This window comes from Heloderma suspectum, chromosome 4 (assembly GCF_057233095.1).
Source record: "Heloderma suspectum isolate Gila_16-S chromosome 4, 16-S_ref, whole genome shotgun sequence".
NCBI lineage: Eukaryota > Metazoa > Chordata > Lepidosauria > Squamata > Helodermatidae > Heloderma > Heloderma suspectum.
This window is the reverse complement of record NC_139461.1, coordinates 67,672,745-67,699,455: the sequence shown is the minus strand read 5'-3', so window position 1 is coordinate 67,699,455 and position 26,711 is coordinate 67,672,745. Positions and strand designations below refer to the sequence as shown.

Here is a 26,711-nt window from a genome sequence, read left to right as displayed (position 1 = left end):
TTAGGTTCTAAGCTAAAACCTTATATTTAGCCATTATGAAATACTGTCATTACACTAATATAGACTAGAAAGACCATTAGAAAGAATAATAGTCACTTTGCATGATGGTATTGTATAAACCACCATCACCAGAGGAGAGAGCTTTGCTACCTACTGTTTGTCGTCTAGGCCATACGGTGTTTCATCCTGTTCCTACTAATACCTGGGACTGACAACTGGCCCTGCTTCCCTCTGAAACTCTTTAAAAGGCCATACTCTACTGCTAGTCTAACTAGCAAGGTCAGGGGATGTTTCGCTTTATTTTTGTTCATAATGGAATTAATTATTTTGATACTGCTGTTTCATTATGTACTTGTTATGAACTTGTTCTGACTTTGATTTAATGTGTATAGGAATGTATTTTCATAATGCTTTGTTGTTAACTGCTTTGAACATACTGTATGGAAAAGTGGTATACAAATAGGTTGATTAAAATTACAATTAAACATAGTCTTAATTAAACAAACTGTGTGTATATGCTTATTTATCTATATGTATAGACATATACGCATGTGTGTACATCCAACATTAAAATTTTACCTAACATCTGATAGAGTATTTTAAATGTATCAGAATACTCTCTCAAGTGTTACGTTATGACACTTACCACACTCACCTGGTTTGAGATCCAGTGCAGCGAGAGACTCTGAGTGTAAGAAATACAAAGTTGGGCTAACAGTAAATAATACATAGTTGTCGTGACGTTCATCCAAAATAATGAGAACCAAATCGCCAACCTGAAAACTGAATAAAAAGAACAAGACTTAGAATGAGATGCAGTAGTCTTATGCGTGTTTACTTGGACACAGGTGTCATTATGTTATGGCTTACTCCCAGTTAAGTGAACACAGGATTGCAGCCTAAGTCTTTATACCAGTTTAGATTTGTTTTTAGGGGGTGGAGAATCTTATGTCAATGTAAATATTTTGCCAGAAATGTGGGCTTGTGAAACACACAGTTATACTGAATCCCGTAATGGGCCGTAGTTCTATGAAAAGGATCATATAGTGGTTAGAGCAGGGGCCGGTGCCCTCCCGATGTTGCGGACTGCATTGGCCATGCTGGCTGGGGCTTGTAACAGCTGTAGTCCAAAATACACTGATGTATCATTTAAATTGCTTTGTTTACCAACCTGGTTTCTTTTGGGAGGAAGGATAGTGTATCAAATAAATAAATATTTAGGCACCCAGTGGCATAACCTTATTTTCTTTCTATTCATAATACCTTCATCAATTTCGTGTTGTTGTTTTTAAATCCAAAAACATAGTTCAAGAAAAAAAATCTGGATGCTTAGCATCTTATACAGTAAGCTCTTGCTTACAATAATTAATGCCATAATAGACCTGTTAGCGTGCATGATGCCTCAGACTTCACTTTTGCCTAAATCTGGTAAGAAGCAAAGTTCTCTGCCCTATGCTGGGATGGACAGTGCCTATGCAGGAGAAAAAGGAGCCAATGATAATGGCAACTCATGGAGGTTTGCTCCATAGCTTGTTACGACATGCCCCCATATATGTGTGTGTATAAAGTGACATACATGTACCTGCCCAGCAGATTAGGGATCCTGCTGGAGTACTGCCCATCCTGCTACCCATCAGACTCCCTGCCTGAGCTGACGGAGGTGGTCTCCAACTTAGTGTTGAAGACCCCTAGGATGATTGCTTTGGGGGATTTCAACTTCCATGCTGAGACCATTGGATCCGGGGCAGCTCAGGACTTCATGGCCACCATGACTACCATGGGGCTGTCCCAACATATTGTTGGCCCAATGCATCTAAAAGGACACACTCTTGATCTGTTTTTTTCAACTCAGCAGGAGGAGGAGGAACTGAAAGTGGAGGAATTAACATTTATCCCCTTGTCATTCTCACTTACTTTTGAGCTTTAGATTCCCGGCAGCCTTTCCCCTCTGTAAGGGTGGGGGAACCTATTAAAATGGTCCACTCTTGGAGGCTAATGGATTCTGACAGACTCCAGAGGTCTCTGGGGGATTTTCCTGCTGGTATGGCTGGAGGTCCTGTCAAAGCCCTGGTAACTCTGTGGAATGCAGAGATGACTAGAGCAGTTGACACAATTGCTCCAAAGCACCCTCTCCCCCTGAGCAGAGCCTGGGTACCTCATTGGTATACACCTGGGTTGAGGTAATGAAGCAAGAGGGAAGCCAGTTAAAATGCAGATGGAGGAAGACTTGTGCTGAGTCCAACTGAGCACAGGTTGGAGCTCATTATCGAGCCTACTCTGTAGCGGTGAGGGTGACAAAGAGGGAACTTTTTTCCACCAGCATTGCATCTTCTTAGTGTCATCCAGTGGAACCTTTCTGAGTGATTCATGGCCTTTTGCAATCTGGGCCAGGAGAGAAATGATAGAACCCTCAGTAGCACACTATGACAAATTTCCACGCCATTTTGAAGTCATTTGCTGTTGCCATGACTTGGACACCACACTTAGTGCAGTTCCACTAATGGAGATGTCCAGAGCACCATCTGATTCAGTTTTATTGGGTGAGTTTCAGTTGCTGAGGCCTGAAGATATGGACAAGATGCTTGGTCAAGTTTGGTAGACCACCTGTGTGCTTGACCCTTTCCCGTCATGGCTTATTACATCTAATAGGGAGGGGATGTCTGGCAGGGTTCAGGAGGTAATCAACTCCTCCTTGAGAGAGGGAATGGTACAGGTAACTTTAACAGAGGCAGTTATTAGGCCACTCTTGAAAAAGCCTAATATGGAACCAGAAGATGTTAACAACCATAGGTCGGGTGCTAATATCCCCTTCCCAGGGAAGGTGCTTCAGCAGGTGGTTGCTGGTCAACTACAGGCACTCTTGAATGAAACAGATTATCTAGATCTTCAGACCTGGTTTGGGGATGGAAACTGCCGGTTGCCTGTGGGATGACCTCTGCTGGGAGCGGGACAGGAGGAGTGTGATTCTGTTTATTCTCTTGGACCTCTCAAGAGCTTTTGGTAACATCAACCATGGTATCCTTCTGGATAGGCTATCTGAGCTAAGAGTTGGAGGTGCTGCACTGCAGTGGTTACACTCCTACTTTGATAGCTGATCCCAGAAAATGGGGCTGGGAGATTATTGCCCTGTCCTTTGGCGGTCATACCATGGGGTGCAACAAGGCTCTATTTTATCCCCCATTCTGTTGAACATCTACATGAAGCCGCTGGGGGAGATTATCTGGAGATAAGGACTGAAGTGTCACCAATATGCAGATGACACCCAGGTCTATCTCCCCTTTTCATCAAACCCAGGTGAGGCAGCAGGTGTTCTGAGCCAGTGCCTGGGTGCAGTAATGGAATAGATGAGGGCCAATAAACTGAGACTTAATCCAGAAAAGATGGAGGTACTGTTAGTGGCTGGTTTGTCAGCCCAGCTAAGTGATGTTCACCTGTTCTGGAGGGGGTCATACTCCCCCTAAAGGATCAGATTTGTAGTTTGGGTGTTCTCTTGGATCCAGATCTGTCACTAGAGGCACAGCTGGACTTGGTGGCAGGAGCACCTTTTATCTGCTTAGGCTGATGTACCAACTATGTCCTTATGTTGACAGAGATAGCCTAGCTACAGTTATCCATGCTCTGGTAACCTCTCATTTGGATTACCACAATGTGTAATACATGTGGCTGCCTTTGAAAATGGTCTGGAAACTTCCTCTGGTCCAAAATAAGGCAGTAAGGGCCAACATGCTCATATTATGCCAGTACTTTTCCATCTGCACTGGCTGCCAGTCCATGTCCAGGCCCAATTCAAAGTCCTGGTATTAACATTCAAAGCTCTAAATGGCTTGGGACAAGGCTACCTGAAGGATCATCTCTTCCCATATACAGCTGCCTGGATGCTAAGATCAGCTTCAGAGGTCCTTCTCCAGGAGCCCCTGCTAAGGAAGCGAGGTGGGTGGCTACTGAGGGCCTTTTCTGCTGTGGCACCCCAGTTGTGGTATGAGCTTCCCAGAGATGTCTGCCTGGTGCCTACGTTATGCTCATTTCAGCACCACATGAAGACCTTTTTATTCTCCCAGGCATTTAGTTTTTCAGTTTGTTTTATATTTGGTACTGTATTTTAAATTATTGCACTGCTGCTAACTTCTGTTTGTTTAGTATTTTTACATTGTAGTTTTACTTTTACACTTTTATATTGTATTGTATTCTATTGTCTGTATTTTATTGTCTTGTATTTTATGGTTTTAATTATTGTGAACCACCCAGAGAGCTCTGGCTATTGGGTGGTATAAAAATATAATGAATAAATAAATGGCAGGAGTTTTAATGAAGTCATGGAGCACTATTGAGCGAATTGGGGTATTCACGTGGGGAAGAAGCAAGGGGACAAGCAAAAGTTCAGTTTTGGGGAGGAGATTTGCCCCAGGATCAAAAGAAGGGAAACACTGATAATACAGAGGGCACTGATGATTTAGATTTCCCAGCATAGGCGTCTACCATAAAAAAGGTGTGAGTGATATGGACGACAGCCATAGTATGCTTTCTGCTTTCTTGTTTCGAGTACCCAAGTTTGAACTTAGTTTATCTTCCCAGAAAAAAATGGAAACTACTGAGTTAAGACGGTAGAGAGACTGTCAAAATGGCACTGAGGCTCTTGGTAACAGGCTTGCCACTCTTGTTACACCACTTGTATGGATGTACCACCCCAGCTGACCTCCTTGGTGCTGCTGGGATAACTGAGAGGAGCGACAGTAACAAACCCGAGAAGGGACTTTTAATCTGTAGTCTGTCCCAGAAAATACAAGGAGGCCCAAACAAGCGGAGGGTATTTGGAAGTGGAACTTGGTGAAAGAATAGGTAGCAGAAGCCAAATGGCAGTTTCACTGGAACTCAGAGAAGCTAAAGGGATTCTTGCTGACCAGGAGGATAGCCTTCAGCTGAGGCTACGGCATCTGGATGCAGTGACCACTGTGCATCATGGCACACAGATATCACTTTAAAGGAAAAACACTCTCCAGACGAAAGCCAAGGTAGGCGCTTTGCTGTAGGTCATGGCCAAGAGGAAGATAGCTCCCAGCAGCTTTGGGCAGTATTACCAGGAATGTTTGGCTTTATGTTGTGAGGAGGGATTCTGGGCATGATGGCAATTATCACTGCCAGTATTATGCACCATCTGTAGGGGATGAGAAAGCCACCAGGTGGGTGTCTTGGAAGCCAGGCTAAACCATGGGGGAAGCTAGTGTGTGTGTGGGGGGGGAGCTCTGGAAGCAAGCAAGATGCTGGACTATGAGATCTGGGTTGCTGCTTCCCTCCCACTTCTGCTTCTTTTGGAAGGGAACATCCTTTGTGGATAGCCTTGTGACTATGTCTGGCCCCTGCATTGATATTGCTTTCCATTCTCCTCCGACTTTCCCAGTTCTATTTTGTGGAATGTATCACTGAAAGTCATCATTACTGGTGATAGCTACAATTTCTGTGTGGTAAGCAATCCTTTTGACAGGAGCAAATAGCTCCTTACTGGACCTGCTACTTTGTTTGATCTTGTTAAGAATCTGTTCTGTAGAGCTGACTTCCGGTTGGAACCGATGTCGCTCTGGTAGCTTCCCACGGGTTCTCTCGTGGGAGCTTTCTCAAACAGCTTTTTAAAAGGTTGAAAACCCTTTTCATCTCCCCCCTGGAATTAAAGGGGGGGCAAGGTGGCATCTGGACAACATCTTGGAGAAAAGTACCCCCCTTGAGATAGTGGGGGGGGGGGGCTGGATTCCAAGATTATCTCCCCAGAGTTTTACCAACGCAAAAAGCTGTACCAAGACTCCTATTTCATAGGAGAAAACAGGGCTGATGTGTTCCATAATAACATATGCTTCAAGAAATATCAACAACTCCTGTGGGATGATTTAAGAAATATTAACAACATCTGAGAACATCTGAGGACCTGTAAGATCTGTTTGAGAGAAACATGAATGCACCGAGGAGAAGAAAGGAGATAGCTTCACCGCCAACTCCCCCCATACCTCCTGTGTCAAAAGTTTCAAAAACAGAAGATATAGGGGAATTAGTTACACTGATAAAGACTTTATCTTCACAATTTATGGAGCAAGCCAAAAGGCTGGATTAAATCCAAAATTCCATCACCTCCTTGCAAGGAGCCGTCGATTTAATTAATGCGTCATGGCAAAAAATGGAGATGAGAATTAACGAGCTAGAAGACCGAGTAGCAGGGAATGAAACTTCAACACAAATTTGTTTTAAAAATACCTCTGACAGAATTTCTGAACTGGAGGCCTTCATGAGAAGATCCAATGTACATATTATTGGGATTAAAAATCTGTCTAATGATGTAAAATTGCCTATTTTTGTGGATAAACTTTTGCATGAGATACTCCCTATCCCGATTATTTACTTGATATTGAGCAGGCATTTTGTGTGCCAAATGTGAAAGGAACTGACTATGCCATCATAGTTGAATTTGCAAAAGTCTCCACAAAGCATTATATCCTGCGTTTGGCAAGAGAGGGTGGAAGTCTTTCCTGGAAACAAGATAAAGTTATGTTATTTCCAGATTACATCAAAGGGGTGGCGAATAAAAGAAGCCAATTTATCTAAGCAAAAAATATGGTAAAACAAATGAACTTACAATATTACTAAAAATATCCTGCTACACTTTGTATCATGTCTGAAGGTCAGATGAAGAAGTTTATAAATCATGAAATGATGGAGGCATGACTGAACATAAAAATGCACGAGATTCCTGTTACAACCCCATGAACTGGAATCTTTAAACAAGCTTTGATAACTGTTTGTGTTTAGTCTACATGATCCAGGCTAGGTCAGAAAATAAACCATTATATATATATATATTCATTTATTCTCTTTCATTTTTTGTTTTTTCTTGCTTTTCTTTATATTTTTTATTTCAAAATAGATATGGTATGCTGTATTTAAATTAATTGTTTGAGGGTACAATGTGTACTTATATATCTAGTATAAAATATAAAATATATTATTGACTGGTGAAGGTTTATTTTAAGTTTTATTATTATATAACATTATATTCCTTTTTAAAAAATTATTATTAGTAGTAGTAGTAGTAATAATCCAGGCTACTGGGAATGAACTGTAGACCTGTTTCTTGGATATAAGATTGATGATATGATACAGAAATGTAAGGTTGTTTATTAAACTGTAAGATTGTTAAGGTTATAGATATAGTCTTTAAAATAGAATGGCGTTGGAGGCTGGGGGGTATTGGAGTTTAAATTTAATTATTTAAGGGGGAGGGAGACCAGGGAAGGGGAAATAATCTTCCTTTTTCTTCACCTCCTTTCCTCCTCCCTTTGCCTTTTTTCCTTTCTTTTTCCTTGTCTTTTTGTTATTATGGCGTCCTCATCAGAATATTGTATTGTTGGGAAATTCTAGTATTGATCAGGTTGTTGGTATGTTTGGTATTGTATATTTCATTTATAAAGATAAAATAAATAAAAATATATTAAAAAAAAGAGTCTGTTCTGTAGAGGTATACTATCAAAGAAGAAGTTTGGTACGTGCCCCCATGAAAATCAAACCAAATGGGTCTTGATAAGGATGCAAATCTCAGAGCTGCCCTATACAAGCCAAAGTAGAAAGACTACATATTACAGACCCAAACTACAATGACCAGCTCTGGATGATCCTGGAGGTAAAAGAAGCCATCTGCCCCTGTGCACATAGTTTGCATGATTACCCATGCTGCAGATCAGGTGCCTTTATACCCACCCTACAACCCACAACTTGCAGTGGGGGTTGTAGGGTAAGTACAAAGCCACCCGCGCTGCGCTGCATGCCGAGTTCAGACAATATGCCAACCTGCACTGCAGCATGGGTAATTATGGAAACAGCAGCAGTACATGCAGGGTCGGGGGGGGGGGGAGCCACGATGGCTTCCCAGCACCCCTGATGTCAGCATAAGCACTAGCAGATCTGAATGAGGTGTAGCGATAGCTGAGCTCTCAACTTCAAAACAGGAGTTAGGAAGAGACAGAGAACAAATCATGTAGAGCTTTTTGTAAGATACATCAGCAACCTGAGTACACATGATACTGTCAGTAGCAGATGACAACCTTGGAGGGAGGGAGGGAGGGAGGTTGAAAAAAAGAAGAATTGTGTGTGTGGGTCAATTAAGTGTTTTAGGCAATTACATAAGCAAGATAAACAAGGGGAGATAATCAACCCACTCAAAAGCTTTCAGAAATATTATTTTCAGTCTGTATTAAATTAGAATTTTCAAGAAGGACCTGCCACAGCAAGGTTTTTTGTTATTTTTTAAGAATTTAATAAAATAGAAAAGTGTTGCTTGACAATTATTAACATATATACTTACTCTCTGATAGCAATTTTTTCAGAATGTCTTAGAGACACTGAAGACATGCTTTGAGACATCTGCAAAAACGAGAAAGCACGATTATCCTCCTATTTTGGCAAGTTGCGATATAACACATTTAGGGCATAGCTTGATCAAAGTCAATCTCAGAACATACTGAGCTAAAACAAAAGACACTGGATTTTTACATTTCTATACCATTTATTGTACTGCCTAAAGGACAAAGGAGACCAGTGGGGAATTTCCAATGCAAATTGCAGATTAAAGGGACTGCAACAGGGAACAAAAGGGTTAAAATCCCCCACCCACCCCACCCCGCTGAGAAGATAGCTACATTTGGCTCCTTCTGCCCCTGAACTGTTTCCATTCCAGCTGGTCATTACAAGAACTACTATTTAAGATTAAAAATTGGTGCCTGAATTTGCCTTTTTCCTCTTCCCTCCATAACACTTTCCACTTTAATATTGTGTTTTTTAGATTCTAAGCCTGTAGGAAGAAACTGTCTTATTTTCATTGACGAGGTTGAAGAGTGGGGCAAACATACTTTAAATAAATAAATATCAGTGACCCCCATGTGGTTGGTACTTGTATTTAAAGAAATGTACATATTGAACATGACACCTACTTTTGCTCTAAGTTTCCTATTGGAAGTTTAACACAGTCTGAAGGGGTATTTGTATAGTGTGGTGTGTGTGTGTTTTCGGGGAGAGGAATTACACCCCCTATTTCAGTAGTGTACAATATGAGGTGTGCAGGCTGATTACAGTTCCCCCTCCGTCTGCGGCCCCCTGAGGGAATTTAATTACTCATTCCATGTGGTCCTTTCTTACATCTTTGAGGAAAATCCAGGGCCTGCTAAAGCCCCTTGAAACTGCAGGTGCATCACTACATCTGCATAGCTCCTCTTCCCCCTGGATTAGGAACGCTGTAATGTGGTGCCAGTTTTTCCAGCCTGTTACAGCGAATAATACTGCATAGCCTACCTATGTCTGAAATTCCTTCAGGATGTGAATTGCTGGGAGAGTGAAAGCTTTGTGTGCTATTCCCACTGAACTAAGCAGGAGTAGATAAAAGGGCAAGGGACAGAACAAGGCAAAAAAGAGGCTAAAGGAAGAAAGATGGGGAGCAGAGATGTGGTTGCACTGTAAGGTGGAGGAACAGAAAAAACTGGGATATTGGGATGACAAGTGGGAACAGAGAGAGAGACAGCACATTGTACAGAGACAGAACAAAGTTTGTGCTATGGGGTGGAGAAAAGGAGGGAAGGAGAGACAGATTCAGAAAGATCTGTAGTAGGATACAGAAAGAAGAAGAGGTAGGGGGTAGAAAGAGGAAAGAGAGTTTAAAGAGAATAGATTAAACCAAAAACACCAAGTTAAACTATTATAAAATCCTGCATAGGGGATGTTTGACAAAAAATCCAAATCAGCCTCAATCTCACCTCTGACCTGCAATATTAACAAAGGGCTATATTGCAGAGCTGTTGTAAGCCACTCTTTCTCAGCAGAGCTCTCTGATCTGCAATAGGGGTATAACTGAACTATGCTGCAGGGTTGTTGCATACTAATTTCTCAGCCCAATCTGCAACATGGCAATAAAAACAGTAAGTACAATTCCGTACAGGCTTAGACTGAGTATTTCACTCCCAGAAAAATGTGGTACAAAGAGGTGGAAAACTCTCAAATCGCCAAACATTATTTGGTAGATTTTCATAATGCTACACAAACAGAAGATGAATAAATGTACAGATATTGAAAACCTGATGTTCAGTTATGATATTCAATATTCTTCCAACTTTATTCTTTCCCAAGAGCTGCTTTGGACATGAGAACTTCAGAGAAGCAAACTGCAAGCAACGAATATAACCCCTCTTTTTCATCTGATAAATTTTAGAAATCTTTCAAGGTCAGTCAATGGAAAGAGTATTATAATCTAGGATTTAACTGACTGAAGCCTGATTGGGCAAAGATGGGGGTGGGGGCATTAATCTGACCCATCTTTGTCCACTAGGCTTCTACATGCAATAGGTTAGATCTGATGGGTGGGGAGGTGGAGTCACAGTGATCTATCATGAATTGAGCCCCCTACTTTCCAGAAATCTCCAAGATTTGGGTGTGTGCACCTGATCACACGGCAGCAAGCCAGGATAGAGATTCTGCTGGTGTACCATCCTTGTTAATGCCCAACCATCTCCCTGCCTGAGCTGATCTCAGGTAGTCTTGGGAGGTGGTGGTGGTGTCCTCCAAACTGACTGTGTTGAGGGACGTCAACGTTCAGGCCGAACCCCTTCTGTAGGAGCGGCTAAGGATTTCATGGCAACCATGGGCATATCTCCGTTAATATTTGACCCTACACATGTGATGGAACACACACTTGAACTGGTTTTTGTTATTCAGGATGAAGGTAGTGGATTGGGTGTGGGTGTGTGGAAAAAAACACTGTCATGGATAGATGATTACTTCATAGGGTTTAGATTTACTGCAACTCTTTTTTTATCTCTGCACATCTGAGGCCTTGTTAATTTCCAACCTTCTGGAAAGGTGAGGTTGGTAGGGACTCAAGACAGAGCCTTCTCTGTAGCAGCATCCTAGCTGTACAACTTCCTTCCCAGGGAGGTTAGGTTGGCTCCCTCATTACTGGCCTTTAGACGGCTGGTAAAAATTATAATGTATATGCAAAAATATTCCAAATATAACAAATTTTAATATATTACATACAAAATGTAAAATAATAGATTAGCAGGGCTATAGTTTCTTCTACATACATGGTTTCATAGCTGGTTTCTATGCTTCCCATCAAGTGGTTGGTATCAAGGTACAATACAAGTGGGAACAAGAACATTTCATCCTGCACCCAAGATGATAAGTTCCTTCTGTATACAGTAACCATCTACCACGCCACAGAAGCTGAGCAGGACTGTTCAGGTTTTTTTTTAAAAGTCTGGCACTGTGGCTAACTCCCACATAAGGCATAGAATCTGCATAGTTAAATATTTACTGGTTCTATGTAAGACATTTAATACTATGAGATATTAGCTGCAATAAGGGCTGTAATCAGAGTTCACATATTTTTCCCCACTGATGAAGACCACCAAGGTCGAAACGCGTTTGGGATAGGGGCATTGTGTATTTATATAGCCCTTTGTAGACACCAGTTATGAAACTATGTATGGAGAAAATTATAGGACTGCTAATCTATTGTTTTAAATTTGTATGTAATATATTAAAATTTGTTATATATTTGGAATATTTTGTGTATACAATTTTCCTAAAACCTATTTTGTTTTGTGGTTTATGAGTGGTTTAGGATAGAACTGTTCTTTTGGTGATAAAAATTATACTGTTCCATCAAACTTTTACAGATTACAGGTGCTCTTTGATTTTAGAAGGTTCTCCTGTTTTACTGTTATGTATTTTTTTAGTTTTATTTGGAATTAATATATTTTATTGTGTTTATGGTTTTATCGTAAATCACCCTGAGCACTAACTGAATGGAGGGGCAATTCAGAAGTATATTAAATAAATAAAATTTCATGGCATTTTCAGGTCCAACTACCATCAAGAACTTATTAACATGCATTCTGATTTCATTTAAAAAAATCTAACAAGGATTTTTGGAATGGTTTATCCAATTACTAGATCTGCTCCTAAGTCAAGATAAATCAATGAAGAGATTTTTTTAACCATCCCTTTTCTGTGTTAAACTTTTCTCTCCTATAGACTGGCTTGGATCCAATGATCCCCATGCTTGAGAAGAACACATTGGAATGTGCATAAGGAATTACTGGGGGGGAAGTCGGTAACCAATCCCTCTCCCTGGCTGCAGTCCTTTGTGCCTTGAAAATATCTTTGAGATGCTCAGGAGACCCTTTAGAGTGACTTGCAACACAACATAGGGGGAAGAATCAGCAAACCCAATGCATGCCTAGAAGTGCTTTCTGCTGGAGTGTTGGGATCCTTGAATCCAAGCTCTACAGAAAGGCATTCCAAGAAATAGAAAACCAGAAAAATAAAACCTGTCCAGTTATTCAAATATTAAGCCAAAACCTGAAAACACACACTGTGTAAATATCTTAAATCTTCATTATGCAACTAGTGAGAAAATAAATGAATGAATGAATGAATGAATGGGAAACACATTGGCTTCAACAGCAAATTCACCAGACTGCCACATAGCTGTCTGTGATTTTTCAGTGTATCACTTCTACAAATTCCAAAGTTTTGAGCATGTGGTCTTAATGGGAGACAAAATGATGTTTTCTTCCTCAAGGCTTTGGGAAGGGAGAAATCAAAAGAAGTGAACTGAATGTTCCTTGGCTCACAATCATCCCAGTTTATTATCATTTTTTTCTTTTATCTTGTCCATACATTTTCTCTATACTACTGAGATGTTGGTCTCTCCTGGGTTGGGGGGGGGGGGTAGCATTCTTTTCTCATTTTTTTCATGTTTGCTGCAATTGTTACTAACATTTACTTTAATGAGACTTACATTTTAGTCAATGTATTTAGGACAGTATTTACTTTTTTTTTATTCTACATTTAACATGAAAACAGAAAATATGGAACAATTCAACAGCTTGGTAATAGTTTTAAATGTACCAAATAGTAAAAAAATGCAACACATTAATCCAGATAACAATTTAATAGCTGCTTGCAACTTAAGTTTTAATGCTCAATAAATTATTTCAGAATATTTCCAGAATTCAGTTTAGGCTGGCCCAACTACTACCAATTTATTAAGAAATAAAATCCATTAACATTTTTGTAAGGGGGAAGGCAGTCACTGAACAGTAAACAGTAAGGCAATATGAATCCACTTCGTTTTCATTAAGTTCAACCTTTCATTAAATATGTCCTGAAGCGCTTCGGAGTTCAAGCAGCAGTTTTTCATATGTGTTCCAATCTGAATATAACTGAATGGATCCTAGATAATTTGTGGAGAGGGTTCAGTGAAAATCCAAATGCCTCATAACAAAATGAGGAAGCAAAAATGTGATCCAGCATTTTCACAGGGAGGAAGAGGCATTATATAGTTTTTACTTTTTATAAGTAGTAGGTAAAAAATCTGTTATTTCCTTTTGTAATCCTAGCTTCTATTGTAATTTTAAAATAGGTACCTGAACATCACCCAATATAAAGATAGGTAGTTGTCTTGGAAAAGACACTTAGGGCGATTTTACCCAGAAAAATAGCGCTCAACCATGAATAAACTATTAAGTTATCTCATTTAATCACATGCTCATACCATGATCACTGATTTTTAAGTGGCCCCAGGTCTGACAGAAAAACAAAATGCTACTATGAATGGTAACAATTTTTCTTGTCCTACAACATATACACTAGAATAGATTAGCATCAGGCAACTTGTTTTGGCCTACAACTCCCATCAGCCGTAGCCAGCACAGGCAGTTGTCAAGGATCATGGGAGTTGTAACCTAAAACATTTGGAGGGCCATAAGCTACCCACCCCTGCCCTAGATCATGACCTTGCACTCTGCATTCATCTGGTTTAACTGGAATCCCTGCTTCTGTATTTATAATCAAGAATGGAGATTGGAACTTACACTTCTATAAACATGCAATGTTAGATCAGAAAAATCTACCGTTCTACTTCTCTAACGGCCCTATTTTATGATAGGGTGGATTAAGGGGCACCCAGTCTGTGTTGTGTTATGCTGAGACACTAGCCCTATGTGCAGTGCTCATATGGAACATACAACAGAAGTTATGTGCCTTTTTGTCAGCCCCGCTCCTTTCAGAAACTCTACCTTACAGCATTTAGAGCACATAGATTTTCATGGGCTCAGCCATAAAGAGGACATCTTCCAGTGACCCTGGGCGGAAGATATTTGTTTCCTTACTGCATCTGACAGACACCAATAGGATCCTAAAATAGCACAAGCAACCTAATCAATGGATAATTGAACTAAAAATCCTTGAGCTCACAGTACATCTGAAGCTTGAGCTGAGAGGAGAATACACTTCGCAACTCTTCCTTGTTAGTAACATTGAACATATGATCAAAGCATTATTATGGTGACGTAGATGAAAGGAAGTGTTTGCTGATAACATCTTGGAGCATCAGGAAATGAAACACAGTCACAGTCTTGGTTGCTTCTTAATAGTTCCAAAACCAAGTAGAAGTTATAATGACTAAAGGATGGGCAAAAACTGGCTTAAGTTATATTTGCTTATTTATGTAATAATTACTTTTTTCCTTATTATTCTGAGTGTTACTGCCAAAAGCTGTCTTTAACCGGACAACAAGCTCTCAAATACCCTATAGTAGATGCCCAATTTAGCACAAATCAATGGAAGATATAGCAGAGTATTACATGAGAAAGGGTCTCCCAAAACAAGAGACAGAAGTTCACTGTTATGACAGTTTTTGATGTTGACAAATTTAAGGCTTCAATCTTAAATACCCAGAAGCAATTTATTTAAATCAATGAGACTTACTTTCAAGTAAATGTGAGTAGGATTTACAAAATAACTTAGAACACCAATGAAAAATTTAAGCCCCGTATAGACTACTTTATTATTGCATTGCCACATCACTATTATTCAGAAGAATTATAATATCACTGTTTCCTTTGGTAAAATCCCACTAATTCCTGGTTAGAGTAGACCCACTGATATAAATGGGGCTTAGTCATGACTAACTTAAGTCCCATTTATATCAATGATCTACTCTAAGTATGACTTAGAAAATTTTGGATTTTACCCCTAGTTTGAAAATAATTTGGAACTTTCAAATGTTAGCCTGATTTATTGCTCAGGCAGATTTTCGTTATATCCAAAAAAGGCAGAGGATTTTGCCAAGAATCAACTGGTTACTGATATTTTCCTTGTGTCAAATTCAAGTCAAAGCCAACTTTTATGGCTCCAGATCAGTTGTCTTAATTCTACTGCATCCGCTTTCCAACAGGAAAGGAGATGGGACTACTCTAAATATCAGGGATAGATTTCTAAAAGGTAATTTATGGCTTGACCTCACATCTGAAGTTGTCAATATTAACGTTCCATATGGATCCATTTTTGTAGGAGCTAGTGGGGTTACCAATTTATTCCAAAATATTGCCAGTCATTTGAATAAAATATTTTATTATTATAATGATTGGTCAGATTCATAAAAGGGAGCTAACAATGAGTCAGAGATTTAACCTACCACTGCAAATACCTTTAATGAGACAGTATCTAAAGTACTTATTCTTCTTTAGTGCTGTAGTTGAATGCTATTTAGAAGCATCTATCTGAATTTTATATCTTGAAATTGTTATTAAATTATAAACATAACATATCAATGACAAAGGGTTCCTCACAAGCCTTCATAGATAAGTGACACCTCCAAATGAAAAAAAAAATGTTGTTGCAATATAGCACTTCAGCATGTCCAAAGCACTTCACATACAGCGAACTGGTTTGCATGAACGAACAGCCCACTGTGGCTTAAGCAAAACGTGGTGGGCTGTTAGATCATGCGAACTGGCTCTATAATCTTTACAACAGTCATGTAAGGTCACTATTACCATCCTTATATTGGGGACAGGGGCGCAGCGGAGCTGATATGTGAACCAGGGATGTCCCAGATCAGAGCTCTTACTCTTAAGTCAGGAATGGGCAGAAGGTAGATCAGCATCTACTGGTAGTTCTCTACGTGATTTGCAGTAGATCAGCAAGAGTTTCCGGTAGGGATGTGCACAAATTCCCTGCTTCAACTCAGACCCAGATTCGGTGTTTCAGAAAATGACCCTGCTTCTGCTCAGACCAATTTGAGGTTCGTTTGCTACAAGTCCTTACAAAACCTGAGCCAAATTTCAGAAATCCAATCCGTTGTGCTTCCCATTCGCTATCATTGCAAATCCAAAATCGGCTATAACGGCTTTTCTCTTGGTCAGAATTGGATGATATTTGCAGGCATAGTAATAGGGTTTTTTATGCTATGTGCCTTTTTATTTTGATTTTTATAAAAAGGGAGCTGCCAATACCTTTTTTTTAAATTTCTGGGAAGAATTGGATAAAAACTGCAGGGACAGTTCTCCCTTCTGAGGGGATCAACCATGTCAAATTTCAGAATAGCCACAAATGTTTTTGTGTAAGAGCAACCTTGACATTTTGAGGGGGACATGCTTATCCCCCTATGTTCCTTGTGGACCATTGTTTTTAAAATTACAGACAGACTATAGATGGCTCTAAGTAAGAAAACTGCAGTTTCAGAAGGACAGGTACAGTGGTTCATGTAGAAGAGGAGCTCTCTGATTTGGGTGGGGAGGTTTTGCTTTGCTCCCCCTTTCTTCCCCACATTATTTGGAGCAATTTGTTTGTAAATGGCACACATCCTACTGGTTTCTCATCCACCGGCAAGAGACCTGCAAAGTTTCAGAAGGATAGGTGCAGGGGCTAGGATGTTATGATGACTGAAATCCAGTCTAAGGCTTTCACAGTGAAAGCCTGGTGGCGCTGGAATGGCCACTTCATGGTTCCAGCCTCGCCCTCCCCCAAAGTACAGTGATTGGAGGCCCTAGTAATGTGCCGAAGGATTAGAAGATGGACCTGTCAGTCACCCAACTCCCTCCCCACTCCCCCTGCAGCATTTAGAGAAATGAAAGCAAAACTATTTGGAGACCAAATTTGGTGTGCCTCCAAAACACGAGGTGTGGGCAAAGCTTTGTTCTGAAGTAGCTTAGTTTCTATTGGCTTTGGAGGGAAGCCCACTTCACCTTGGGAACCAACAAAAACAGAATGAAGCAGCCCACTTCTGCTTGGGCTTTGGACTTTGCCTGTATCCAATCACAGTGGTTTAACAATAGCAACAAACAGCCTAATTTTCGCCCAAATTAGCCTGCTGAAATAAAGAAACCACTGTAAAGTCTTACAGATCATGCCTCACCTGCTCTCTTTGGCATTTTTAATGATTTGTTGTACTATTTTTTAGATCTCATTAGCCACATTACAAGAATTGATGCTGAGGGTATAAAAATCCAGGCACTGGAGTATGCACAGTTTGACATATTTGTTTTAATGTTATCTCTGCAACAGTGATATGACAGCTCCACAAGGCAATATTTCACCCCCCCCTTTTTTTTTTTCAATTCAGCATTTTTATGTATGTTTCCTCTTGGTTCAGCATCCAAAAAACCCTACCATCACACAGACCACACAGCTAGTACAGTTACCTCACAAATCCTTTTCAGTACTGGGAAGAGACAAGAAAAAGTGGGTGATCATGAATCACAAGCGTTAGGGTGCAAGCATATTCTAATGGACAGAAATATACTGGCAATGCCTCTCAAAAGCACCATGCAGCCATTCCCCTAAGCATCTCTACAGTTTAAAAAAAGAACTGTATGAATTTAGTTGTTGAAAAATCTGACTAGATAAAATGTCAGGTACTAGACAGTTCACATGATGGTTCTTTCCTCTATTTTTGTTCAGTTTAGTTTGACATAAAATGCTAGACATCTTAGATATTTTTTTAAGGGAATTCTACAACAGAATATAGCCAAAACAGAATAACCGTCTACAATAACTGTATCTCTGTGACATTCAAACTCTTTCATTAAGGAACCTTTCAATCCATCAACCACAAGACTCTAGCATGTCTGCTGCAGAACAGCTGCATTTTGCAGAGGATTGTGAGGCAGTTTCTAGGCCATATTTTCTATACACACAGTGTGCCACTGAGGGCTAGCAGGCAGGCATTTCCTAAGATACATCCAATGTTCCTGGGTGGCCTGCGCATTGCAGGGGAGCATCAGTAATGATGGCTTTTGGAGAGCTTATCACTATCATTGATCTCACTGCAGAACCTCAGATACAGGTTGAAAACTACTGCTCAATATACAGGAATGGTCAAGCTTTTCTCAGGTCCCACTGCACACACCCTTGTACTGTGTGAACAATTCAAAACAAACCAGCAAACCCCACCACTCAAGGTACTGCAACTCCAACAGGAGATTTCCAGATCCTATCATGTGTTCCAGTTCCCCATGTAGCCACATCTCTCTCCTTACGACACTATGCTTATATTCCTCACATCAGATCAAATCAGCTCCTAGCAACTCCTATGGAATTACTGCTGGTAAGGTTGCTCCCCCTATATATTAACTAGAATTCTTTTCAAGAAATGGTTTTTAAAGCATTATTTTTTAATCTCTGCACACTACTCTTTAAAAACAATACACATGCATGCACTCACTCTATTACTTTTTCTTGCATGGTTTAAAAAGAAAATGCCTCAAACTTTAGAAAGATCTCCCCCGCAATTTTAAAGGATTTCGGTTTCTTTTGCCTTTTTGCCATTACATCCTAAGGTAGTTTGCCCTAATGTTTTCATATAAAAAGGTATATTCTCTTGACTTAAATTACTTCTCATTGCCACATACTGAGGCATAATATTTTCTACTAAAATTTTGATGTTAAGCTACTTGTTTAACTGCATGTTTCTGTTTTCTAAAACAGAACTTTAATAATCCACAGAAATATATGTACTTACCAGTCTTTGATTAAGCCTTTTATTTTCCTCCTCTTTCAACTGCAGTGTCTATTAGGGAAGATAGTACAAACCATTCTATGTTTTATTTAGATGTGTTTTGCATATATTTGTATCATATACAAATACATACATACATTGAAATACATACATTTTCAATATTTTAAGTCTGCAATCTTATACCCACTTATCTGAGAGTAAGCCTCATTTAACTCATTGGGGCTTACTTTAGAGTAAACAGGATTACATTCCTAGGGCCTCCATTTTTTTAAAAAAGCAAGGAACTCAAAACACATTTACACTACAAGCCTGATCTACTGTGCCACGTAGCTTTTTGTAACCCTCCTCTGAGTTTGAGAATCAGCTCTTGATATGACCTAGAAAAGCAGCTGTTCATAACAAGTGTGCTTTTCGTGAGATTTAAAGTTCGGACTGGAACAGAGTGTTCTAAATTAAACATTTTTTTTCCTTAAAAACAGCTCCATAACTTGGAAACTCAATTTTAATTAGGAGAAAAGTTAGGATTTTTTTTTCTCCCACTAGCTGGTAGAGCAGCCAACAAAGGTGACAGATGACATAAATCCCCAGAAGACTTGAGCAAGACATGTGCACTTTGAGGATGTTAATCCATTTGGCCCCAAGCTAGGTGTCCAAGAATTAATTCCCCACCCCAACCCCAAACTTTAAGTTTATAACACCTAAGTAGAGGAGGATGGGAGGCAATCTAAAACATTAATCTCTGCAAATCAGGGGTGGGCAACCTATGGCCCTCCAGATGTTTTGGCCTACAACTCCCATCATCCCTTACTATGGTGGCTAGGGCTGCTGGGAGTTGTAGGCCAAAACATTGCGAGGGCCACAAGCTGCCCACCCTGCTATAGACAAACTCTCCACAAACACTAATTTCTTGGAGGGGGTGGGGAGAAATCCAAAAAAATCTTTTTTCCTTCCTTATTGTCACATGGCTGGCTGGATGAGATGTGCATAAGGAGTTTAAAAGCCAGTCACACATTCAACAACACTATGCAAGGTAAACACACATAGTATTGTCTCACTGGCAGTGGCTCTCAATGGCCTAAAACAGAAGCCGTTTCCAGTCTTGTTGCTTGTGGTCTTTTTAACTGGAGATGCTAGGGATTAAACCTGGGGCCTTTTGTGTACAAAGCATGTATTCTATTATTCAGCTATGTGTCCTTCCCGCAGTCACATAAAAACTAGAGGTATCAGAAGCTAAATCTGCCAAGATCTCTTCTACGTTTCCAGTTATAATAGGAGTGCTAAATGATTTTAATTGCCCTAATGTAAAAGAGTAGTATTAACTTGGAACTGACAGCTCTAAGCATCTAATATGAGAACTGTCTGTGCAATGTCAAAGAGGTGGTTGATAATGTCAACTTGGACAGCACTGGATACCTGTGTGTGTGTGTGTGTGTGTGTGTGTGTAATTTAGGCCTCTCTACCAACCTTAATTCTGAACTCAGGCTCCTCACTTGTCCAATGTATTAATCAGTGATGTTAAAGGTGCTGCATTTATCTCTGGAAAGGGCCAACTATTTTAGAACATGGATAAATGTTCTACATAAATACATTGGATATATCACTATCTCAAAGAAGTACCTTCTAGCATTTTAAAAATCAGAAATATTGAGCCAGTAAAACCGAGGAAAATCAATGGACATTCTAAGCACAATGAGAAATTGAAGCCACGTACAAAGCCCCCACCTCAAAGTGGCTGGCAGTAGGAGCCATTAGAAAATAGGCAGTCCTCAGTGGGTGAGACTCCCTTCACCTTTGAGTGAATTGCTCAAACTGGGTCCTGTTTGCTTCCAGAAGAGCCTTCACTGACTTGGTGCCCTCCAGATAGGTTGGACTACAATTCCCATCATGCCCAGTCATCATGCCCAACCACAAGGTTGGGAAAGGGTGCTCCCATAGGAGAAAACAAAAACCTAAGAAGTTCCACCTTTTTCTTCTTTGCTCAGTCATTAGAGGAAGGTTGACCTCCCATGTGGTTTAAGCTGTCCTTCTAGCCTTCAAAGACAATAAACATTCTCTATGCTAATTAATTCAGGAAAAATACAACAATACATTCATCCATCAAGACACTTTATAAGTAGTTTGGTACCAGGAGAAAAACTACTCACTTTTTCTAACATCATTATCCTCTGTTTTTCTTCAGACAACATCTGCACATTTTCACTAAAACAATAACCACCACAAGTTGTTAACAAGTTATTTATTTCCTTTATTAGGAAACCATCTATCTATCTATCTATCTATCTATCTATCTATCTATCTATCTATCAAAGCACCTTTATTAAAACCCTTCTGGCTACTTGACACGATCATTTTAGTAAATAAACATATCACTTTAAAATGAGTATCAATAGTATGACATTCATCATGACAGTCTATGCTGCTTTTCCAGCGTAATTTATATGCTGTACATTCCCCATCTTTAAATAGTAGATTAAAAAAGTGGCACATCTGGACATATTTATTGATCATAATGCCTCTGAAAATATGCATGATATTCCTTGAAGTTCCTTCAACCACCTGATCAGAATACTGTGCAAAGAATGTCAAAGCAAATTTAGCAACTACTGTTGAGGTGGAAGAATCTCCACAAAATGACTTTTCCTCTTAGTTTTAATCTGATAAAGAAGTTGTGTGAAAACACCTGCATGTGCTAATATGTTTCATGTTACTATGCCCTGAAATTCTCTAGAAAAAAATTAAAAAACAAAGCTTTACATTGTGGGGGTCAGCGGTGATCTGGGAAACATTCCCTCCAGATTATTATAATACAGCAAAACTGAGATTCATTTCATGCAAGCCTAACTTAAGAAATTAATCCTGCACTACCACCAAACCAAATATTAAGCTAGTAACAAGTCAATTTTACAGTATTTCTTTGACAGGTAACTAAAAGAGATAAAAATAAGTGGCTGGAGCCGAGCACTGATCGAGGAAGCCTGAACAGTGAATTGTGGTGCACATATAATAAGTTCACATGATTGCGAGCTAGAAGTTTTGGACAGTCAGTGGGACAGCAGATGTACATGTTGGCCTACACCATGTGAATGATGTAATGTGTGACAAGGAGCATATATACTTACAAACTCTATGCCCAGTTCCTGCAATCTTTTCATTTAGAAAAGTGATTAAAGGACTGCAGAACTTGGTCCACCAGAAGTGGCTGTGCAAGCAGTAGAGAGCTGTGTGTGTGTTGGCTGTTGCTACATGCCCAATACAGGAAGTCTCTGGATACAAGAGGTTACAAAATAGGACAGAAACTGGTAGACCAAGAAGAAAACTAGGCCCAACAATTACTTACACATTCCTGCTGGATTAAGCTCGTGTGATGATGCAGGATAGCACCACTGGCCAGATTACAGTTAAGCATGCTTAATTTAAATAGGACCTGTGCGTGCGCATGCGTATACACATCCCAGCAATATGGGTTGTCCAGAAAATTCTGAAATGGAAAATTTTCTGGAAAATGTTCCAACGCAAGTTAGTGTCATTTGCATAGAGTCATTTGGATAGGAAGATTTTCTGTTTGCATTGGAAAATGTTCTGATGTCCTAGAGCAGGGGTGGGCTGGCTGAATGCTAGGAGTTGTAGGACATTTTTCCTGTCTAAGCATGCAAGCAGTGCACCCTTATTTTAATTGTATTTAGTGAACAAAGCTAAAAAAGTACCCCATGTTATTTTTTTGTCCTAATATACTACAAATATTTGACCTGAAGCATGCATAAGATTGTGCCCTTAAATGTTATATTATACTGAAATTTTTTCAGGTATACTGGTAAATTGTAAGATAATAGCATGTACTTCCCTTACATTGTTTCAATTTAACAAAACAAAACAAAGGTACTTAAAACTGTTGGCATACTAATTAATTTTAGCAACCAAAAGAAATGTGCATGATATGCTGACAACCACTCATCTATTTCGACAGAGCTCAACTCTCTTTCATGAACATTCTTCAGTTTTACTGTCACTATTACTCTGAGACGTATATGTATTTCAATAACATATATGCATTTTCTCACATACTTGCTAAGGATAATCACCTGAAAAACATCAATTACAACTTTGAAATTGCAAGCTTGCCTAATATCGTATTTGAAATTAGCAGACATTCATTTTTACTAATGAACTTATGAAACAGAAGATTTTTCTCAGAAAAATAAAGCACTGGAAAATATTTTGCCCCACAGCACTGACACATACACACTGTGGAGAAACCACCTTGATGAGCACTAACAGCTATAACTATCTGGAGGCTCACTCCACCTGTTAATTATCCCTTAACCAATCCCACTGCCACCATAAAAATGAACTCTCATTTACATGTTACCTATTTAACATTACAGTAGCTGGGTGCAAGAGCAGGACAAAACAGATCAGAGGTTTATATAAGTAAAACAAAGATACAGTAAGTTTATTTTTTAAAACAATGTAACTACTGTGGAATACCATTACTATTTCTCTTAGTGGATCATTCATAAACCAAGGTGTTACTGTTGCCCTAAGAAACTAGCTATCTGTTTGTTCTAATTCTACTCCCTATCCAACCTTAAACAACTGTCCCTGCCAAGCTCCAACCCTGTTAACTCACAGGCTATACTGACGGCTTAGCTTGCAGTCTTCCCTTTGGCTTCAACTCCTTCCTGAATGCTGCCCCAGAAGTCAACCACCCCTCTCTTGCAGACCTTTTCCAGCTCTTGCCTAAAGTGATTTCAGGCTCTGGGTGGTTCTTCCTTCAGCTCCTAGATGCTTCCCCCAGCTTCTGCTGTTCACTGATTGACTGCAGATTCAAATTGCCCACTGACTCCGCAAGTGCTGAACCTGTCCTTAACATTCCCCTCCAGTCATTTTGGGGTAGAATCCCTCTCTCCCTCCCGCTCTATAATGGACCAACAGTCATGAATAATATGTCCACACGTTAACCAATAATATCTGACCGGATTTTGATATCATAGTCCCGTATAAAAAGACAAGAACCTCACATAACATAGCCACCTATCTCCTTGGTAACAACAAGCAACAAAATGGCAGCAATCTGCTGGCAGAGTACCACCATAACATTCAAACTTTGCATTGCTTCTCTGGTCCTAGCCAAAATCAGACACCATTATTTCTCTCTCTGCAGTTAACCATTCACCCATCACTTCCTACCACAAAACATAACACATAAACTTATGTAGTTATTACCTAAGGTAAATACACTATCTTCACATAACAAACTTGCATGCCTCCTACATATACATTCACTGCTTAATATCAGGAAACTAGTAGACCATTAAATGGTTTCAATGATGAATAAAAAATCTGCTTTCAGAATTACAATCATTTAAATTAAGTGTTTAAGGGAGCAATCCTATGGCCGCTAGATGCTGTCTAGAGGGCCATAGGATATGCTCATTTCCAGGAACCAACCTCCCCCCTCATCCATGCTGCCTCGGAGGTAGCGCAGAGAAAACCCATCCTCCGCGCTCAGAAGAGGAGCACGGAGCGACTGAAAACGGGTGTTCCGGGAGGCGTTCTGGGGCGGGGAGAGTGGAGCTGCATGTACAACACATCCAATGTGTCATACGGCAGCTTCCTCTCCCGGCCAGCCCCCCCACAGCTAGACAGCCAAAAACGGCTGTCTAGTGAAAAATAGCAGGGCAGGAGAGGCGCAGAGGAAAAGATCCCCACATGCCTCTCCTGCTTTGCTTTGGATAGGTGGTCACCTCTGAGTGTGGAGACGGCCGCCTGTCTTGATAGGATTGCACCCTAAATGTGGTTACAAGCTACAGCAACTCCAATTTATGGCTGAAACTTCATCCATCCATAACAGGAAGGCCCCCTGCCCCAACAATTAAAAAACAAAAACACAACATAACGCCCCCCCCCCCCACACACACACATAAAGTTAATAAATAAAGAATTCATTCTTTTCACTGAATAGACTTATGGCCAAATGTGAAGACTAAAGCACAACTGGTTCTGATTCACATTGTAGGCTTGAATAGATTACTGCATAATCAGATCATAGTCAAGGGATAGGAGTTCTGAACTATCAAACAACTTAACTATCAATCACACATTACATGACACAGATAAATATTTACAATCTGAAAGACCTATCAAAAAAGAAAAAAACTGGGACAAACATTTCAAATATTACCATGCTTCTAAACCAAGCACCTTATTTCACTTATGTATTTATTTCAAAGCAAAACTTCTCTACGTACTTTACAGCCATCATGCTAGTTTCCAGTGTGGAATCCATTCTTCCTTCTTCCGTTGTATCTGAGGTCAACCGGTCAGTTTCTGCTGTAAAATCAGCTGCACAAGCTCCACAGGGTTCCAAAGTGGGAGGTAAATAGGTTGATGGAACAAAATCGCTACTTCTCAGCTTATTAACTTCTTCTTCAAGTTTCTTCTTCTCTTCAAGTAAACGAGCTCGGTCTTCAGAAAGGGTTTCAATCAGATCTGAGCAAGAGGCAGTCAATGACTAATAATTAACATTCTGATATACTGCATAATTATTTGGATTCAAACTGTGAAGTGTTTTATAATTCATGCTTACCCTTGTCCCTTTCTTGCTGCTGTTTTATCATTTTTAATTTGTCACTAAGGTCATTTATTATGTTTTCTTTTTTCAATTTTTCTCTTGTTAGAACAGTGTTAAAGGTAGTCTGAAAAGAAAGAACTAGCATTAATTTAGGTAATACAGTGTACGGGGGAAAGACCCTCAAATACTATTTTCTTCATTTCCCAATCCCTAAATAACCTAAAAAACGTATTAACTTTAACGGCTGGGGAATACTGGGAGCTGTGGGATATTTTTATGTCTAAACATGCACCCTTAGAAGCATACGCCTGAAACGCATCCAATATTACTCTGTGATATTACTGATATCTTGCACCTGATGATACTGTATTAGTAAGAGTTAAACATTCCTGAATCCCTCTGAAATCAGTGGGGCAAAGATGGCTCTGAAGTCGCATCCCTTTATGTGTATCGTAGATACAAATGTGCAGAAATAAGGCAGATCTGAATATTGTGTTGTGTCAGAAAGTTCGGACGTGAATCTGATTAATGGCTCTGGTAGACTTGTTTTGAGAGTACCATGAAACCCATTAGGTTTTAATGGGATTTACCTCCCCACCCTCTTGAGTTTGTCCACACAGTTATTTTTTTAATCAACTACTCATGTTTCCTTGTTCCCTCACCCCACCCCACCTGCAGCATAACCTCCAATAAGGTAATGGAAGTTTTATGAGAGCTCAGTGAAAACTCTAGTGAAATGAACAGGGATTGTGTAACAGCAGGAATTAATTTACTGTGCCTGTTATGAAGTCAGTATCTACTGCCTAAGACAACTAGTACCAGCCTAAAGGACTAGGCAACCATTCCTTTACAACTGAAGATGTAAGGATACCATCAAAATAACCTGGAAATGTAAGGAAAACAAAGCAGCTCCTAGTTGTTTTAAACCACCCCAAACAAGTGTACCTAATCTGAAATCACAGAATAGCCAATTCTACCTGCTGTTCTGCAGTGAGTGATGTTCGAATGTTTTGCATTTCCTCATTTTTTCTTTTCTCATGCTCTTCAAGCTGCTCCAAAAACTTCACTTTTTCTTCCTGGAGTTTTTCTTGAAGTTCTGCAACCAAGCTTGATGCAGATGATTCAACCGAACTTGAGAAAGTAAAAATATGTATAATCTGATCAAACATTCCAATGTGGTTCAAACAAACCTACAAAGGCAACATTCTCAAACCTCAATACCACATTACCCTGTGTATATATAGCTAAGAAATGCAAGGTCCCGGCTAACATTAGCAGCCAGTTGTAACCTATTAACTCTGCATCTGGCGG

General features: G+C 39.8%; 1 protein-coding gene across 8 annotated transcripts in view; it reads right to left on the bottom strand.

The window, feature by feature from the left end:
* Positions 1-26,711, bottom strand: part of RB1CC1 (RB1 inducible coiled-coil 1) — a 90,077-nt gene that overhangs the window by 5,592 nt on the left and 57,774 nt on the right. For 3 of the 8 annotated variants that reach the window (XM_084849568.1, XM_084849567.1, XM_084849566.1), the window contains 7 exons: positions 26,378-26,531; positions 25,416-25,524; positions 25,078-25,318; positions 20,974-21,028; positions 18,833-18,880; positions 8,339-8,397; positions 647-783 (listed from right to left, as the gene is read on the bottom strand). In XM_084849568.1, the coding sequence (XP_084705694.1) occupies positions 647-783; positions 8,339-8,397; positions 18,833-18,880; positions 20,974-21,028; positions 25,078-25,318; positions 25,416-25,524; positions 26,378-26,531 (803 nt within the window). The remainder of the gene's footprint in view (positions 1-646; positions 784-8,338; positions 8,398-18,832; positions 18,881-20,973; positions 21,029-25,077; positions 25,319-25,415; positions 25,525-26,377; positions 26,532-26,711) is intronic. The other 5 variants (XM_084849569.1, XM_084849570.1, XR_014790116.1 and 2 more) reach the window with 3 other exon arrangements.